Source organism: Schistocerca americana, chromosome 3, assembly GCF_021461395.2.
Source record: "Schistocerca americana isolate TAMUIC-IGC-003095 chromosome 3, iqSchAmer2.1, whole genome shotgun sequence".
NCBI classification, from domain to species: Eukaryota; Metazoa; Arthropoda; class Insecta; order Orthoptera; family Acrididae; genus Schistocerca; species Schistocerca americana.
In genome coordinates, this window is record NC_060121.1 from 539,439,731 (window position 1) to 539,458,981 (window position 19,251).

Here is a 19,251-nt window from a genome sequence, read left to right on the forward strand (position 1 = left end):
TTTTAGGCTGGATGTTTTAATGTGTTGAAGAGTGGCTGGCTTTTCGTTTTATTCTCATGGTTTGCCAGCCACAGTCCCCTGCTCATTTGTTTTTATCCCTTGTACCTGTTTCTTGTTTCTCTCTCTATTTTTCTTTTCCTGTTTTGTCCATAGTAGTGTTGGTTGTCCTTCTGTCATTCTTCTTGTTCTTCCTTTCTCCTATTATCGTGCTGTATGTCTCCTTTCTTTACTTCTTTCCTTTTAACCAACCAACCAACCTACCAGTCTTTACCACCACCTCTGAAGGTCTCGCTGTATGGTGGTACAACATGCAATGTGTCGTTTTCATGAGCAATAAAAAGGGCAGAATGATGTTTATGGTGATCTCTATTTCAATTTTTTGTACAGGTTCCAGAACTCTTGGAACCGAGGTGATGCAATTTCTTTTTTTGATGTGTGTATTTTGTGTCCCCATACCTAATTACCAAATTATCGGGAATGAAATTTTAATATGTTACAGAGTGGTTGGCTCAACATATTTGTAGGTGATAAGCCAGCTGAATGAATCTGGTATCTCTGTTTACAATTTCAGTATACATGCTATCCTTCCCTATATGCCCAATTACAAGTTAATTACAAATTGCGTGTATGTGTTTATGTGAATGAGGATGGATGCACATGCACATGTGCAAGCTTTTATTTTGCCTTTCTTTCCACTTGTTCAAAACAATTTATTGTTTAGCTACTTTCATATCAGTTTTAAAACTTCAATGTTAATTATCCAATTAATGAGTAGTAGACTATCACCACCATTACCCCAGTGTAATCAATCAAAGATATATTTTGGGTGTCCAGCCAGGTTGACAATTTCATTTTTCAGACTGGAGTTCAAAGTAATGCAATAAAACTGCTTGAAATGGTCAATGAAGATTACTAGGCCACTAATCAAGGTACTGTGTAGGAAAACAAAATCTTGCACCTGGCTCAAGACTTGGAAAATGTATCTAGTAATTTTGTTAATAGTGATTCTCACAACAGTGGCATTACTTATATAATTCTTTGAAAATGTATCTAGCAATTTTGTTAATAGCAATTGTCAGAAGTGGCATTACTTATGTAATTCTTAAAGACAATACTTTAAAAGGGCCATGGGCCATGACAGTCTCCATGTATTTTACCATTTAGACCAAGCAGGTCTGATTCACATACTTATGTAAGCTCACAGGCCACCTCGTTACATGACATGAAAGCAGTACTCCCAGCACATATACTCAAAACTACAGCACCTGTGATGTTAATCTTTACATGGTAACACACCAAATGAATGGCACCCATTTCCTGACGTCGCATCAACAAATTATGGCTGAGAAAAAATGTGTTTTTCTGAGTTTGTTCTTTTGATATTCACCCCACATTCCAATGTTTACATTTATTTACATGTCATGAACAATGTTTTTTTATCTATGATTTTTACAATAGCTGTCTTAATAGCTTCTGTTGCAAAATTTTGCAATGCCATTAGTAAAGAAACAATAATTTTTTTCATAATGCAGGGCCACAGTCATAACATATTTCTTTCAAGTCAGTACCGCCATTACTGTTGTTTATTTTCAGTGTTACATTTACACTTGGACATTTATTGTCTAACCTGCTTTCAGAAACTTGTACTTGATAATGGCACTTTGAAGCCAAAATCATGATTGTGTAAGTGTAAATGTAACACTGTAAATAAACAACAGTCTAATGGCGGTACTGACTTTGAAGAAATAAAGTAACAATGTTCATGACACATAAATAAATGTAAACATCTGACGGTGGGATACCAAGCATCTTGAAACATTGTCATGAAAAAATAGACACCTATAAAACCAATTGGTTGCAGCTAATTCATTATAATATACCTTCAGTTTCAACAGCTGCAGTGTTGTAATACATCCACAATGGACAGTATTATTTACCAATTTCAATACAAGAAAGAACAGAAAAACAATGAAACAGACAATCCCAATGGACAAACAATTAAGAGAAACTTTGTGATTTTTGGCCACAAGCAGGTCATTTGCATCTTGTTGAAATACAGCAGCAGAGAAATGGTATTGTACACCTGCTGCGTAAGCAAAACAGCCAGACCGTGAGCTGCATACCCAAGACAAACTGAGTGTCGACAGATATGTCCAAAAAATGTCTTCTGAGTGGAGTACAATGCAAGCACCTCACTCAATCTTCACAAATTTCTTCCGTGGGCTGGACAGAAACCAGTCGCATGCTGGATCAGGCCTGCTGGTTGCCCATTAGTCATTTAGGTATGGAAAGTACATTCACACTTTGTAAGGCAATATTTGAACACAGGATACTGCAGAAGTAGCTTACCATCAAGAGATAGCTTACGATGGAATAAATTTTTGATACAATTCACAGGCAACAAGTTCTGTGCAGGGAATAATTACATTTCAGTGGCCAGGATTAGATGACATCAAAATCTAGAGCTCTTAGAGAGATCTCATGTCCCATTTGATTATTATGGTATTAGTCTGCACATCCGAATATATTGTTAACTCCTGTTTTATTATATTACTAGACTTTTTCGTGCATATGCATTCGACACACATATTGAACACTCCTCCTCCTCCCCTCTCCCCCTTCTGTCTATGCCCACTTCCTCCTCCTCCAGCCTGTGCACCTCATTTTCCCACCTCTACCTCTCTAACACCCCCCCCCCCCCCCTCCCCTCTTCTTCCTCTGTGTCTTCATCCTCCCCCTTATTTTTGTCCATTTCCTCCACCCCTCTTTCTGGCAGTATCTTCCTCTTGCCTCCCTCTGATCGTATTGTCCTCCGCCTCTCTATTTCATCTCTGCCTCTCCCCTTCTTTTTCCACCAGCCCACTACCCCTCTTCACCTTTCAGTTACCTCACACATCTCCCCTACCTCCCCCCCCCCCCCCCCCCCCCTCTCTCTCTCTCTCTCTCTCTCTCTCTCTCTCTCTGTCTCTTTTCTCCTCCCCCATTCTCCTCTGCCGATCTCCTGTCTGCAGCTGTGCTGATTGCCACATGTAGGCGCCCTGCAATACATTTCAAGAAAGCACGTTGATAATACTCCCACAAAATGTCTGTCATGGGACTTAAAAAATCATTTATTTGCTCACGACGTACAGGCTCCGGCTACTGTGCAAAGCAGCTTGTGTGTCCTTTGGGGGGGGGGGAATGTGTTTGCCCTTATCTCCATTCATGTTGGCACTGGGAGATTACAAACCCCCACTGTGCTGACACTTGTGATGCCTTTTGTCGATCCAGGGGTTTGGTAGCAGAACCTGGACGTACACATAAACACTCTAACTTGTATGTAACAGTATTAGAGAAGGAAAGTTGCTACTCACCATATAGTGCAGATGCTGAGTCGTGATAGGCACGACAAAAAGGTTCACACAATTATAGCTTTCGGCCATTAAGGCCTTTGTCAGCAATAGGCACACATACACACATGCATATACATACACACTAAAACCACACAGTGTGGTTTCAGTTATCTGAGACTGCAGACATGTGTCCAAGTTGTGTGTGTGTGTGTGTGTGTGTGTGTGTGCGTGCGTGCGTGCGTGCGTGTGTGTGTGTGTGTGTGTGTGTGTCTATTGCTGACAAAGGCCTTAATGGCCAAAAGCTATAATTGTGAGAATCTTTCTGTTGTGCCTATCGCGACTCAGCATCTCCGCTATTCCTTCTCTTATATTTCTACCTTATAAGTATAACAGATAACTCATTGCGATGAATGTTTTCATGATGCACATTTTAATATATGGATGTTGATGTTTGATGTTAGTATCTGTGTACAGTGATAGCTCTGCTGCTGATGCTGGTTGTGTATAAGGTTTGAAATTATTATACATTCAATAAATAAATAAAAAGACGCAAAACTGGGTGTAGAAGTCATCAACATGCCACTGTGCTGTAAGAGTGCACAGATGACAAGCAAAGGGGTCGTGCTATGAAATGAAATTTCACCCCAGACTATCCCTTCTGGATGTCAAGCCATACCGCAGTCGATGTCAGGTTGGTATCCCACCACTGTCTGGAGCATCTCTAGATGTCTTTGGCATGGAATCTCATTGATTGCCATACATTGGTGTTCAGTGATGAGTCCTGCTTCAAATTGAGCAACAATGACCAGCCCTGCCATATGGCTTCAAAACCATGAGTGATGGTCTGAGGTGCCATTTTATTTCATAGCAGGACCCCTTTGGTTGTACCTGCAGCAGTGTTACAGCACAGTGGTATGTCAATGATATTCTGTGCCTCATATTGTTGCCCTTCACTTCAAGCCAACCCGGCCTTACATTTAAGAAAGATAATGCCTGCCCGCTCACGGCAAGAGTTTCTACTGCATGTCTTGTTGCTTGCCAAGCCCTACCTTGGCCAGCAAGGTCATTGGATCTCTGCCTTTATTGAGAATGTTTGGAGCATAATGGACAGGGCCCTCCAACCAGGTGGGGATTTGGTAATTTAAAGTGCCAATTGGATGGAATTTATTGTGAGATCCCTTAGGAAGACATTCCAGAACTCTTTCAAACAGTGCCAGCTGAATAATTGCTTGCATAAGGGCCAGAAGTGGACCAACATGATACTGACTTGCTCAGTTTGTGAAGCTCTTTCTCATGAATATATCATCCAATTTTTCTGGAATTGTAATTACATGTTTGTCTGTACAATTTTGACCCCATTTGACCAGTTCCTTTGTTGTGCATATGTTTATTATTTTTTTTTTTTTGTTTTTATTTTATTTTATTTTTTTTTCTTCTCTTATAGTGTATAAAGCTCTGTGAGATTAGGCTGGCACTTAGTAGTGAGTGAGTTAACTCAAGTGGAACGTGAACATTCTTAATTGTATGTGGACAATTCTGCTGCTCTAGCAACCCTGACATGTTGAGTAATGCTACCTAATGATCAAAAGGCATCAGTAGTTAAAGACAGTGGACTCACTAGATAGGATCCAAATTCCTATCCAGCAATCCAGACCTAGAGCTTTTCTGATTTACCCAAATGTGATTGCATCACTGGAAAGGGCACAGGCAAAAGGGAAATTGCTCACAGCAAGTTCATGTCAGATCAAAAACTGCAATTCTACATTGGTTGTGACACATAAATCTAAAGGATCTATATTAATGACTAATTTATCACCAACTCCAGACAGTGCTTTAAGGGTTTATTGTCCTCAGTCAGCTCATAATATAAGTAATTTTTATTATTATTATTTTTTTTTTAAACTAATGAAGCAAGCAACATAAATCTTTTTGTGCATTAATTACACAGGCCAACGGTGGAAAAACTTTTTTGATGAAAATACCTTATTGTTATGTTTTTTGGGGTGGGAAATCCAAATATGATACTTAAAAAACTGTATCACCCACCACTTCTTTAGACTTTACAGTTAAATTTATTAAATTTTACAATTTTTTAAAGAATTTAACAGTTTTTATATAGTTAAAATAATTTAAAAAAGAGGTGTAATGAATGTAGATGACATTGGTAACACTACTGAAAAACATTTGCTGGCAAAAAGGTCAACTATTTTTGTGTTAACAGATGGTGTTTTGTTTACTGGCAACCTAACCTCACTTTCCTGTTTCTTATATTTGTGGTGAATTTATGATTAACAATCAGCAAATAAATGTTACAGACTTTGTGAAAAAGCTTTACCTATCATACTTTGGATCTAAACTTGGTGATCAAGATAAATCTTGGGTGGCACATAGGGTATGTTATGTGTGTGGTGAAGATCTGAGAAAATGGTCCAAAAAGGAGAAAAAACCCTTTAAATTAGTTGTTCCTATGATCTGGAGGGAGCCAAGAAATCATTCCGATGATTACCGATTTTGCAGTGTTGATATTATTGGTCATAATTCGAAAAAACAAGAAGGTAATAAGCTACCCTAACCTTCCGTCTGTCATCCGACCAGTAGGGCATGGTGTAGATTTGCCAGTTCCTGAACCAACAGATGATTTAAATTCTATTCCAACAAGTATTTTCTGATGTACAATCTGATTTAGATGAACCAGATGATGATGAATTCCATTGTAATACAGAAAGTCTAGAGCCCAAATTGTTTACTCAGACCAAGCTTAACAATTTGGCTAGGGATCTGGGCTTAACAAAAGAAAAAGTTGAATTGCTTGGCTCTGGATTAAAAGAAAAGAACTTATTGGCAGTTGGAACCAGCATATACATGTATAGAAAGAGAGAACAGCAATTTTCCAAGTTTTTTCAACAAGAAGGTGATTTAGTGTGCTGCTCAGACATTGCTGATCTGACGAATGAGTTTTGTATTGAATACAAAAAGGAAGACTGGAGGATGTTTATTGATTCGTCCAAAACTAGTGTAAAGGCTGTTTTATTACACAATGGTAACATGTACGCATCTATACCTGTTGGACATTCTGTACATATGAAAAAAGCTATGAAAACCTAGAAATAGTGCTAAATAAAATAGGCTATTCTGCTCGTGGTTGGATGACATGTGGTGATCTAAAAGTAACATGCATGCTCCTTGGTCAGCAAGGTGGCTTTACCAAGTTTCCATGTTTCTTGTGTGAATGGTACAGTAGGACTAAGGATCAACACTGGTGCAGAAAAAACTGGCCTGTGAGGGAGTCTTTAAAACCTGGTGAGAACAACATTCTACACAAAAACCTTGTAGATAAAAAAAAATGTACACCTACCACCTCTACATATAAAGTTAGGACTAATAAAACAGTTTGTGAAGGCTTTGCCTAAAGATGGACCATGTTTTAAGTATCTTTGCCAAAAGTTTCCACACCTTACAGAAGCTAAACTAAAAGAAGTGTCTTTGTCAGACCTGACATTAGAAAAGTGATGTTTGATGTTAACTTTGAATCCACAATGACCTTAAATGAGAAAGAAGCATGGGTATCATTCAAGCAAGTCGTTACAAAGTTCTTAGGACATGAAAAAGACCCAGAATATGTTTCTATTATAGCTACAATGTTAAAGAAGTTTAAAACTTTAGGATGTGTAATAAACCTGAAAGTTCACTTTTTGGACGGTCACCTTGATTACTTCCCGGGCAATATGGGAGATGTTAATGAGGAGCAAGGAGAGCTTTTTCACCAGGCCATTAAAGTGATGGAAAAATGCTACCAAGGCCGCTGGAACACCAACATGATGGGGGACTACCGTTGGTCACTTCACTGAGAAGTTCAGCAAGCGACTCATCATAGAAAAAGTTACACAAGAAGCTTCAATGCAGAAAGAGAAAGAAAATACAAACCAATTTCAACTGACAAGTGAAACTTCTATTAACACATCATTGTTTTAAGTAGCTTACTGTAAATACAAACCATGCTTATGTTGTAACAAAGTGTTTCATTAATTTCCCCGTTTGCCATATAGCATAGGATTTTTATACTATGTGATAAAAAGCATATTGCTCAAAAACTATAGGTGATACAAAAAAAAAAAAAAAAAGAAAACACCTAGGGCTAGATTTGGACTTGGGTCATAAAAATCTATGAACATCAGCTATCAAAGGAAAAAACGTTTAAAAACAATTTTTTTTTTCATTGGCCTGTACAACTGGTTTTAGGATCCAAACTGAGGTGTGTTCAGTTGGCAGATATTACCTGAAATCAATAAACAAAAATTTTTCTTAATCTATAGGGTATTGCACATGGAGTAATAGCACAGTTTTTTTTTTTTTTTCAAGAAATAATAAAACGATGGGTGTTTAAAATGAAGATGTAGTTTTGTCAAGTATTTTTGGTCATGTTATTTGCAATAACTAACGAATAAATTAAAATAAAAAAATAGCCTGCTACTTCTTGCAGACATGCCCAAGCTGTAATTCATCAAAATTTCAAAAAGATATTTTTTTAGTGTGCTCACAATGCACTCCATGAAATTGAGATACAGTGCAATTCACCTCATCCTCCTCTCTCTCACTGTATGCCTCCTCCCCCTCTGTCAGTATACATCTCTCTCCTCAGCTATGCCCATCCACATGTGTAGCCCCTGTGAGGCGTGCCGATAATACCCACACATTTGAAGTAGCAATTGAAATAGAGCCTGCCATACTTGGCATTGTATTCTGCCCCTGGGTGGTTAACTCCTTTCTTAGGTGCAGTTTGGCAATGGCCATTCATTCAGATGAAAAGATGGCTGGTGATCATGCCCTCATATGAATCTGTACAAAAATTGCATTAGAGGTGGTATCTGACACGACTGTTTCCATAAGTGTGTCTACTTTTATAGGATAGTATAAGCCTGTGATGACATTGAAATAAATTTTGGCATAATTGTCTGTTGCATATTAGAAACATAGCTTTCACTGAATGTATTTTTAATTGTGTCAGACATAATAATAGTAAATTGCTTTATGTCCTAGGTGATCTTCGAGTGTGCACATATTGTTGCAAAGTTGTGCTTTCGTATCTTCAGTCAGCAGACACAGCAGCTGATCTATCAGCTGATCTGCGACTGGTGCAAGAAGACCTACAGGTGAAGTTCGGGAATTCTTCTGTTGTACAGACATCAGCAGTTCAGGGTAGCCTAGGTAGCAGCAGTGTTATTGCAGCAGATGCACAAGATGCCCAAACTGCACGTAGGAAAACATCTGTTGGCTTTCAAGAAGATCGCTTTGCCCTTGGAAGGTATATATACTTTGAGGTTTGGAACACATTTTCCATGTGTTGCAGGTAGTGTTTCAGCAGTGTGTACTCTGTATGTGTTTTGAACTCGATTGCTGAGTTCCTTTTCAGCATGACTTTAAATTCTGCATGCTCAGAATATGCTGCATTGTTTCTTGAAATTATGGAGCTGAAGGAAAGTGTATGTGTGCACATACCAGTGTTTTGATACACTGTTAAATATCCATCTATGCTAATTACCCAAGAGAAATTATTTGATTAATAGTTACTGAAGTAATACAGTAATATATAGTGCTACCCAAATTTTATTGATGCAGTACCTTTTCAGTTATGAGACCATAAACTCCAAGGGGATGCTTAAAATGAAATTAAATTTCATATATGCGCATTGCCTGAACTTCTAATAATTATTGCTGTCTACGGCTTCTCCTTCCCATATATTTTGCACTCATTGGAGTCTCATTCACCTTTCAATAGAAAACTGGTTGAGCTTAGTGATAAGATTAACATTCATACTCATAATAAAAATCATGTACAAATTTGTTCTTGAATTGTGATGAAATGGCATTGCTAATGTCTAATGTGTTTCTGTTTTACAGGGCTCAGGGCTCAGGCTACCTGAACATGGAGGAAAGAGTACGTGCATTACAGGAATCGGCCTCACTTTGCTCTTTGGCAGAAGAACTGCGTGATCCAGTTTCAGGTCTGGGGCTGCACACACATCGCTATAGGCTTCGCAATTACAGAGGTTGCTTTCTTGGCTCTGAACTTGTTGACTGGCTTCTTGCGAGAGAGAGAGCAGGCACAAGGTATAGTTTTCTGTGGGAGAAACACGTCACTTTAAAAGTAACTGTGACATTATTTAAAGAAGAAGATAGTGGTTTTCTGTATAATTGAATACAGCTATAAGACAATATTATAATTTGATAATATTCATTAAGAACATAATGGGAACATCGCCTTATTTTTTGTCATTGCTATCACCAACTAGAAATAGAAACTAGAAATAGAAATTGTTCTCAATAAATTATTAAAGGTGAACAATGACTTTTGCAAGAATTCCCTATTAGTAGTAGAAACTACTGCCTCTGCATCGTTAACCCTAAAAGAATGATGATACATGTATGATCACAAAGTACTTCGAGGGTAAATGCTTACAATTTAAAAGAATTTTTCTGATAACTATTGTGACCTTCATTTAAGTGCTTTAGGTGTTGACTCTAATGCTTTATAAGTGTTGTGCATGCTCTTTTACATTTTTGTTCATAAATGTCTTCACAGGATTCATACCTTTAGTTAGAAATAGTGTGAATACCCAAATGGTTCACATTCCATAGAAGTATATTGACATTTTGCATCGTTTCTATGTGTTAGTCCCATTTTACTGATAACATCATTACAGAGAATTCAAAAAAGCTACTTCTGTAATGAATAATGTGGAATCTCATACTGTTGTTTGGTTTTGGAATCTGGAGAGAAATTAGCATATGGAGTTTCTGATGAAATGGCGATTCTTCCTCCTCCTTCTCTTCTTCTTCTTCTTCTTCTTCTTCTTCTTCTTCTTCTTCTTCTTCTTTTGTAGTGTTAGCCCTGTGGTGATGCAGTGTTTACTTTTTGATGAGCTCACATGGGTACTGGATTTAAATTTATTTATTTCTGTGACTAGATGGCAGTCTCTACATTACTGATTTAATATGAAATAGGAGGGCAATTCGTGTATGTGAACTACTTACAAATAGTACAAATTCATTAAATGTGTTTTCCATGTTTTAACTGCACTTGTACAACACTGTAACATACACAGATGATAGGTAACTGCTGAGAAAATGCAGTGATGGAGTGAAAGAGATATATCTCTTTGTAAAATCATGTTTTTGAAAGATTGGGTTAATAATAAACCAAGATAGAGCTGAATTTACAAACTGAAAGCACATGTTTCAGGACTACTGAAACATCAATGTTTATTTAGCAATAAAAAAGAAAGCCTGCACCAGATATGGCTCACGGTTTCCATACTGAGGAGACTGCTACATTTACTGATGAGAACTAACCTAAATCCCCAGGAGAATGTCATTATTGGGAGAAAGAAAACTGGCATTCTACGGATTGGAGTGTGAAATGTCAGATCCCTTAATCGGGTAGGTAGGTTAGAAAATTTAAAAATGGAAGTGGATAGGTTAAAGCTAGATCTAGTGGGAATTAGTGAAGTTCAGTGACAGGCGGTGACAGGAGGAACAGGACTGCTGGTCAGGTGAATATAATGTTATAAATACAGAATCAAATAGAGGTAATGCAGGAGTAGGTTTAATAACGAATAAAAAGTAGGAACATGGGTAAGTTACTACAAACAGCATAGTGAACACATTATTGTAGCAAAGATAGACATGAAGTCCACACATACCACAGTAGTACAAGTTTATATGCCAACTAGGTCCGCAGATGGTGAAAGTCTGAACAAATGTATGAGGAGATAAAAGAAATTATTCAGATAGTGAAGGGAGATGAAAATTTAATAGTCATGGGGCACTGGAATTCAATAGTAGGAAAGGGAAGAGTAGGTGAATACGAAATGGAGGTAAGAAATGAAAAAGGAAGCTGCCTGGTAGAATTTTGCATAGAGCATAACTTAATCACAGCTAACACTTGGTTTAAGAATCATGAAAGAAGGTTGTATATGTGAAAGATGCCTGAAGACACTGGAAGGTTTCAGATAGATTATGGAATGGTAAGACAGAGATTTAGGAACCAGGTTTTAAATTGTAAGACATTTCCAGGGGCAGATGTGGACTCTGACCACAATCTGTTGGTTATGAACTGTAGATTAAAACTGAAGAGACTGCAAACATGTGGAAATTGAAGGAGATGGGACCTGTATAAACTGACAGAACCAGAGGTTGTGGAGAGTTTCAGAGAGAGCATTAGGGAACGATTGATAAGAAGAGGGGAAAGAAATACAGTAGAAGAAGAATGGGTAACTTTAAGAGATGAAATAGTGAAGGTAGCAGAGGCTCAAGTAGGTAAAAAGACAAGGTCTAGTAGAAATCCTTGGGTAACAGAAGAGATATTGAATTTAATTGATAAGAGGAGGAAATATAAAAAAGCAGTAAATGAAGCAGGCAAAAAGGAATACAAACGCCTCAAAAATGAGATCGACAGGAAGTGCAAAATGGCTAAGCAGGGATGGTTATAGGACAAATATAAGGATGTAGAGGCATATATCACTAAGGATAGGATAGATACTGCCTACAGGAAAATTAAAGAGACCTTTGGAGAAAAGAGAACTACTGCTACAAATATCAAGAGTTCAGATAGAAAACCAGTTCTAAAAACAAAGAATGGAAGGCAAAAAAAGGTGGAAGGAGTATATAAGGGGTCTATACAAGGACAATGTACTTGAGGGCAATATTATTGAAACAGAAGAGGACATAGATGAAGATGAAATGGGAGATATGATAATGCATGAAGAATTTGACAGAGCACTGTAAGACCTACGTTGAAACAAGGCCCCGGGAGTAAAAAACATTCCATTAGAACTGCTGATAGCCTTGGGAGAGCCAGCCCGGACAAAACTCTAATATATGGTGAGCATGATGTATGAGATGGGCAGAATACCCTCAGACTTCAACAATAGTATAATTATTCCAATCCCAAAGAAAGCAGGTGTTGACGGGTGTGAAAATTACCAACTGTCAGTTTAATAAGTCCCAGCTACAGAATACTAACACAAATTCTTTACAGATGAATGGAAAAACTGGTAGAAGCCAACCTCAGGGAAGATGAGTTTGAATTCCATAGAAATTTTGGACACGCGAGAAGGAAAGGCAAACCTACATTTCTAGCATTTGTAGACTTGGAGAAAGCTTTTGACAATGTTGATTGCAATACTCTCTTTCAGATTCTGAAGGTAGCAGGGCTCAGATACAGGGAGCAAAAGGCTATTTACGATTTTTACAGAAACCAGATTGCAGTTATAAGAGTCGAGGGGCATGAAAGGGAAGCAGTGGTTGAGAAGGGAGTGAGACAGGGTTGTAACCTATCTCTGATGTTATTCAGTCTGTATATCAAGCAAGCAGTAAAGGAAACAAAAGAAAAATTTGGAGTTGGAATTAAAATCCATGGAGAAGAAATAAAAACTTTGAGGTTTGCCGATGACATTATACACTCCTGGAAATGGAAAAAAGAACACATTGACACCGGTGTGTCAGACCCACCATACTTGCTCCAGACACTGCGAGAGGGCTGTACAAGCAATGATCACACGCACGGCACAGCGGACACACCAGGAACCGCGGTGTTGGCCGTCGAATGGCGCTAGCTGCGCAGCATTTGTGCACCGCCGCCGTCAGTGTCAGCCAGTTTGCCGTGGCATACGGAGCTCCATCGCAGTCTTTAACACTGGTAGCATGCCGCGACAGCGTGGACGTGAACCGTATGTGCAGTTGACGGACTTTGAGCGAGGGCGTATAGTGGGCATGCGGGAGGCCGGGTGGACGTACCGCCGAATTGCTCAACACGTGGGGCGTGAGGTCTCCACAGTACACAATGTTGTCGCCAGTGGTCGGCGGAAGGTGCACGTGCCCGTCGACCTGGGACCGGACGGCAGCGACGCACGGATGCACGCCAAGACCGTAGGATCCTACGCAGTGCCGTAGGGGACCGCACCGCCACTTCCCAGCAAATTAGGGACACTGTTGCTCCTGGGGTATCGGCGAGGACCATTCGCAACCGTCTCCATGAAGCTAGGCTACGGTCCCGCACACCGTTAGGCCGTCTTCCGCTCACGCCCCAACATCGTGCAGCCCGCCTCCAGTGGTGTCGCGACAGGCGTGAATGGAGGGACGAATGGAGACGTGTCGTCTTCAGCGATGAGAGTCGCTTCTGCCTTGGTGCCAATGATGGTCGTATGCGTGTTTGGCGCCGTGCAGGTGAGCGCCACAATCAGGACTGCATACGACCGAGGCACACAGGGCCAACACCCGGCATCATGGTGTGGGGAGCGATCTCCTACACTGGCCGTACACCACTGGTGATCGTCGAGGGGACACTGAATAGTGCACAGTACATCCAAACCGTCATCGAACCCATCGTTCTACCATTCCTAGACCGGCAAGGGAACTTGCTGTTCCAACAGGACAATGCACGTCCGCATGTATCCCGTGCCACCCAACGTGCTCTAGAAGGTGTAAGTCAACTACCCTGGCCAGCAAGATCTCCGGATCTGTCCCCCATTGAGCATGTTTGGGACTGGATGAAGCGTCGTCTCACGCGGTCTGCACGTCCAGCACGAACGCTGGTCCAACTGAGGCGCCAGGTGGAAATGGCATGGCAAGCCATTCCACAGGACTACATCCAGCATCTCTATGATCGTCTCCATGGGAGAATAGCAGCCTGCATTGCTGCGAAAGGTGGATATACACTGTACTAGTGCCGACATTGTGCATGCTCTGTTGCCTGTGTCTATGTGCCTGTGGTTCTGTCAGTGTGATCATGTGATGTATCTGACCCCAGGAATGTGTCAATAAAGTTTCCCCTTCCTGGGACAATGAATTCACGGTGTTCTTATTTCAATTTCCAGGAGTGTAATTCTGTCAGAGACAGCAAAGGACCTGGAAGAGCAGTTGAATGGAATGGACAGTGTCTTGAAAGGAGGATATAAGATGGACATCAACAAAAGCAAAATGAGGATAATGGAATGTAGTCTAATTAAATCAGGTGATGCTGAGGGAATTAGATTAGGAAATGAGACACTTAAAGTAGTAAAGGAGTTTTGCTATTTGGGGAGCAAAATAACTGATGATGGTCGAAGTAGAGAGGATATAAAATGTATACTGGCAATGGCAAGGAAAGCGTTTCTGAAGAAGAGAAATTTGTTAACATCGAGTAAAGATTTCAGGGTCAGGAAGTCGTTTCTGAAAGTATTTGTATGGAGTGTAGCCATGTATGGAAGTGAAACATGGATGATAAATAGTTTAGACAAGAAGAGAATAGAAGCTTTCAAAATGTGGTGCTACAGAAGAATGCTGAAGATTAGATGGGTAGATCACATAACTAATGAGGAGGTACTGAATGGAATTGGGTAGAAGAGGAATTTGTGGCACAATTTGACTAGAAGAACGGATCAGTTGGTAGGACATATTCTGAGACATCAGGGGATCATCAATTTAGTATTGGAGGGAAGCGTGGAGGGTAAAAATTATAGAGGGAGACCAAGGCATGAATACACGAAACAAATTCAGAAGGATGTAGGTTGCAGTAATTGTTCGGAGATGGAGCAGCTTGCACCGGATAGAATAGCATGGAGAGCTGCATCAAACGAGTCTCTGTACTGAAGACCACAACGGCAACAGCATGGGTTCAATCCATGGTATTTGAGTATGTGGAGCCCCCAGGGGCTCAACATTCATTTGCTGAGTATGGGCTTGGCGACCCTGGGGTCCTGAGCTGGGGACTTGTCAGCGCCGCCAGTCTCCTGTCACCATAACCCCTGGACATGCTTCAGCGACCACCGTGAGGCGCGGCAGTGGAATGTTGTGTGCTGCAGGGAATGGTAATCTTAGCTTGACTGCCTGGATTGCGAGGAAGGTCAACCTCTATAAAAACCCCTCAATGTTAGGGTGTGCTGCGCGCCTATAAGATGCATGGCTGTTGGGGTGGAACAGTCGCAAGCGGGCAACCTCTGGGGCACCTGCCGCACCGCAGTTGTATAAGGCTTACTCAGGTTCGTGGGGCTCTGTCTGAGCGGACCTTCAGTTCTCTAGCTGCTCGTGGGACCGCAATGGACCCTTCGACCTGTACGTTTCCCCCTGCCAGTGGATTGGGTGGGCCACTGGTAGGAAAACACATCCCATCGAAAAAGCGACTTCGTGCTGTGAGTCCTCCAGCACCTGGTGTTACTAGAGATTTATCAGACTGTCGATATAGAGCACATGCTGATAACCAGAATGTGTTTTTGATTGTCAAATGGCAGGAGGGTAGCTTTGAGATGGTTTCTCCCTTTTACATCCACAATGGTCTTGAGGGAATTGCAGGAACACTGAAATCTGTGAAGCGACTGTGCAATGGGACTCTGTTAGTTGGAACTTCTATTTCCCGTCAAGTCACTTCTCTTCGGAAAGCAACCTGTCTCGGAGAGTACGCTATCGAGACCGAGCTCCACTCCACTTTGAACTATAGTAAGGGTATTGTGACATGTAGGGACTTGGTGGATATCCCCAAAGACGAGTTGAAATCTGAGTGGGCTGACGAAGGTATTGTTGACTTGCAGCATATTATGAAACGAGTCAATGGGGACCTAGTCAAATCCGACTCGTTTATTCTCACGTTCAGTTGCTCAAGACTCCCAGAGCATGTTAAAGCGGGTTTCTTACATTTGCCAGTACGGCCATATTTCCCCAACCCAATGCGCTGTTTTAAATGTCAGCGTTTTGGGCATACTACGTTGGGGTGCAGTGGGATAGCCATTTCTGGTAAATGTGGTCAGCCTGCCAGTGAAGGAGCCGATTGTTCATCACCTGTGAAGTACGTGAATTGCTCTGGGAGTCGCCCTGTCTGGAGCCAGGTCTGCCCCATCTATCTCGAGGAACGGAAGATACAGATCAAAACATCTAAGCGCATCCCCTATGGTGAGGCCAAGAAGCTCTTTAAGGCCATGCAGCCTCCTGTGTTTACAACATCTTTCGCTTCCGCTCTGAAGAAACCGGTACAGTTGGCCACTGTTGCTACACAAACAGAGGTTGCTAGTGTGAGCACTAATACCTGCGTTTGCCAGTGGACTTGTGCTGCTGCGGTTGTTTTGCGACCTGCAGCTCTCCCCACAACGTCGGACAAGGCTGTGGTTTCTGACGTTGGGGTACTTCCTGCCCCTTCCCATATGGCGTCTTCTGCCCAGGTGAGTAAAGCTCCACCTGTTGACAAGGTTCTGCATTCTAAGCCCCCCAAGACAAAGACGCCGAAGGTGAAGGTTTTGCCACCTGAGGAGACTGGTCAGGGTCGGTCCGATGATGAGGCCATCGTACTGTCTGACATCTCCCTTGGGTCATCATCGGAGCTGATGGATATTGATGTTGACCGGGGGCGATCCTCTTGCTCCAGGAATAAATCTCCGGCCAGTACGGGCTCTCCTCCAAAGCACAGAGGCAGGGTGAAAGTTCAGCCACCCTGATCACTGGCTCCCATATTACAGTGGAACCTGAATGGGTTCAGGACACATGTGGCCGAATTACAACTCCTTTTACGAGAGTGCCCCTTGTGCTTATGTCTCCAAGAGACACATTTTAGGGCCACTGATGCCCCTTCTTTACGTGGCTATACCGTATATCGCAAAGATGATCTGATGGGGGAAAGGCCAAAGGGTGGTGTTGTGGTTTTTGTCCGCGACATGCACCACTCATCTGAGCTCCCTCTCGTTACGGACTTGCAAGCAGTTGCAGTTGACCTTCTTGTGGGGCGGAGGCTCACAATCTGTTCCGTTTACTTACCGCCTCAGGATGCAATAGACTCTGAGGCTCTCACAGACCTTATTAGCCAACTCCCCCGCTGATTTCTCCTTCTGGGAGACTTCAATGCTCATAATGTCTTATGGGGCTCTACGACTACTTGCCCCAGGGGTCGCGTTGTGGAAAGCCTCATGACGTCCGAAGAACTATGCGTCCTCAACTCTGGTGCTCCCACTCATTTCTGTACTGCTTCTGGGTCGTCATCAGCTATTGACCTTTCATTTTGCTCCCCAGTGCTTGCGGACTCTGCTCTGTGGGAGGTTGCTGCTGACCTCCATTCTAGTGACCACTTCCCCGTTTGGATTCGCCTCCTGGATGAGGCTGTGGCATTACCAGTGCCGCCCAGGTGGCACCTCTGCATAGCTGACTGGACACTTTTCAGCCATCTGGCTGTTTTGAAACACCGTGCCAGCGTCCACAAGTGGGTTGACCATGTTACAGCCGTGATCTCCCATGCTGCTGAATTGTCGATCCCACGGTCCTCAGGTCATCCCAAGAGGTGTCCTGTCCCTTGGTGGACCACTGAGTGCCACTCAGCCATCCGAGCCCACCGTGCAGCTCTGCACTGCTTCAAGTGCCGTCCCTCAGCTGACAATCTTGCGGCCTTTCGGGTGGCATGGGCCAAGGCGCGGCGAGTGATTAAAGAGAGCAAACGATGCTCATGACAATCATTCTTGAACTCCGTCTCCTGCTCCACCAGTTCTATGAAAGTATGGGAAGTCATCAGGAGGATTTCCGGGAAACACAGCCAGCCATCATGGCATTGCTGCAGCAGGGATGTCTCCTCACGGCGCCGAGAGACATTGCCCAGACACTGGCCATGCATTTTGCGGAATCTACTGCCACTATTAACTGCGATCCAGATTTCTGCTGCTACCGCACTGCCATCGAGAGGGGTCACTTGGACTTCCGGTCTCCAAATTTTGAACCCTACAACTGCCCCTTCACAATGTGGGAACTGGATTCAGCGCTGTCTGTGGCTCATGATACTGCGCCCGGTCATGATCAAATCCGGTACAGCATGCTGCAGCACTTGTTGCTGCCATCCAAGGAAGTTCTCCTGAATTGTTTTAATATGATATGGTTATCTGGCACGTTCCCTGAGTTGTGGAGGGAGGCGATTTTGATTCCCCTCCTCAAACCGGGAACATCTGACCGAGTCTTCTGGTACTCAAAAAATGTTTACAAAGTGTTATCAATTCCTTCATATTACTGGTTTGCATGCTTACTCAAGTGCTCCTGTATCCTAAGAAATAATATTTCAAAGGGATCTACTACAGATGGACTTACTGCACTGTCCTGGGTGCCCATTTTGCTTTCAGGTTGATTAATTTTGTTACAAACACTTTCTCAATTGGAAGTATCCTGTTGTAAATTTTCTTGAATTGCTTCGTCTAAAACTCAATTGTGTTCGCTTTCATCACATAAAGACATTTCATGTATTTGCCAAAATTTATCATAGCCTGTAATTACTGTACAATTATCCCAATACTTCACATGAAGTCATTTAACACTGATGTTTTATCAAATTTCAACTCACAAAAATGGCTTTCAGCACAATAAACTATTGTGCTAGAGTTGCCATGTTCATGAAACAAATTGCAACCACCATACACATCCTGTTCCTGCATCATATTTCAGAACTTATTAACCAGCTATTCACCACTATTAGTATGAAATTAGGATCATCTTTCTATGCTTTCTGGCAACGGCCTTGCCGCAGTGGGTACACCGGTTCCCGTCAGATCACCAAAGTTAAGCACTGTCGGGTGTGGCCGGCACTTGGATGGGTGACCATCCAGGCCGCCATTCGTTGTTGCCATTTTTCGGGGTGCACTCAGCCTCGTGATGCCAACTGAGGAGCTACTTAACCGAATAGTACGGCTCCGGTCAAAGAAAACCATCATAACGGCCGGGAGAGCGGTGTGCTGACCACACGCCCCTCCTATCTGCATCCTCAGTTGAGGATGACGCGGCGGTCGGATGGTCCCCATGGGCCACTTGTGACCTGAAGACGGAGTGCTTTCTTTGCTTTCTGAAAAACAGTGTGTTGAAATATGAAATTCCAGGATTGATCACCTTACCTTTTACAGCCAGGCGTAGTCAGTTCCAGGAAACTCGTCAA

General features: G+C 42.1%; 1 protein-coding gene across 2 annotated transcripts in view; it reads left to right on the top strand.

Moving 5' to 3' along the window:
- LOC124605327 (1-phosphatidylinositol 3-phosphate 5-kinase) overlaps window positions 1-19,251 on the top strand; it is a 364,356-nt gene that overhangs the window by 59,235 nt on the left and 285,870 nt on the right. For both annotated transcript variants that reach the window (XM_047136933.1, XM_047136934.1), the window contains exons 5-6: window positions 8,370-8,634; window positions 9,231-9,440. In XM_047136933.1, the coding sequence (XP_046992889.1) occupies window positions 8,370-8,634; window positions 9,231-9,440 (475 nt within the window). The remainder of the gene's footprint in view (window positions 1-8,369; window positions 8,635-9,230; window positions 9,441-19,251) is intronic.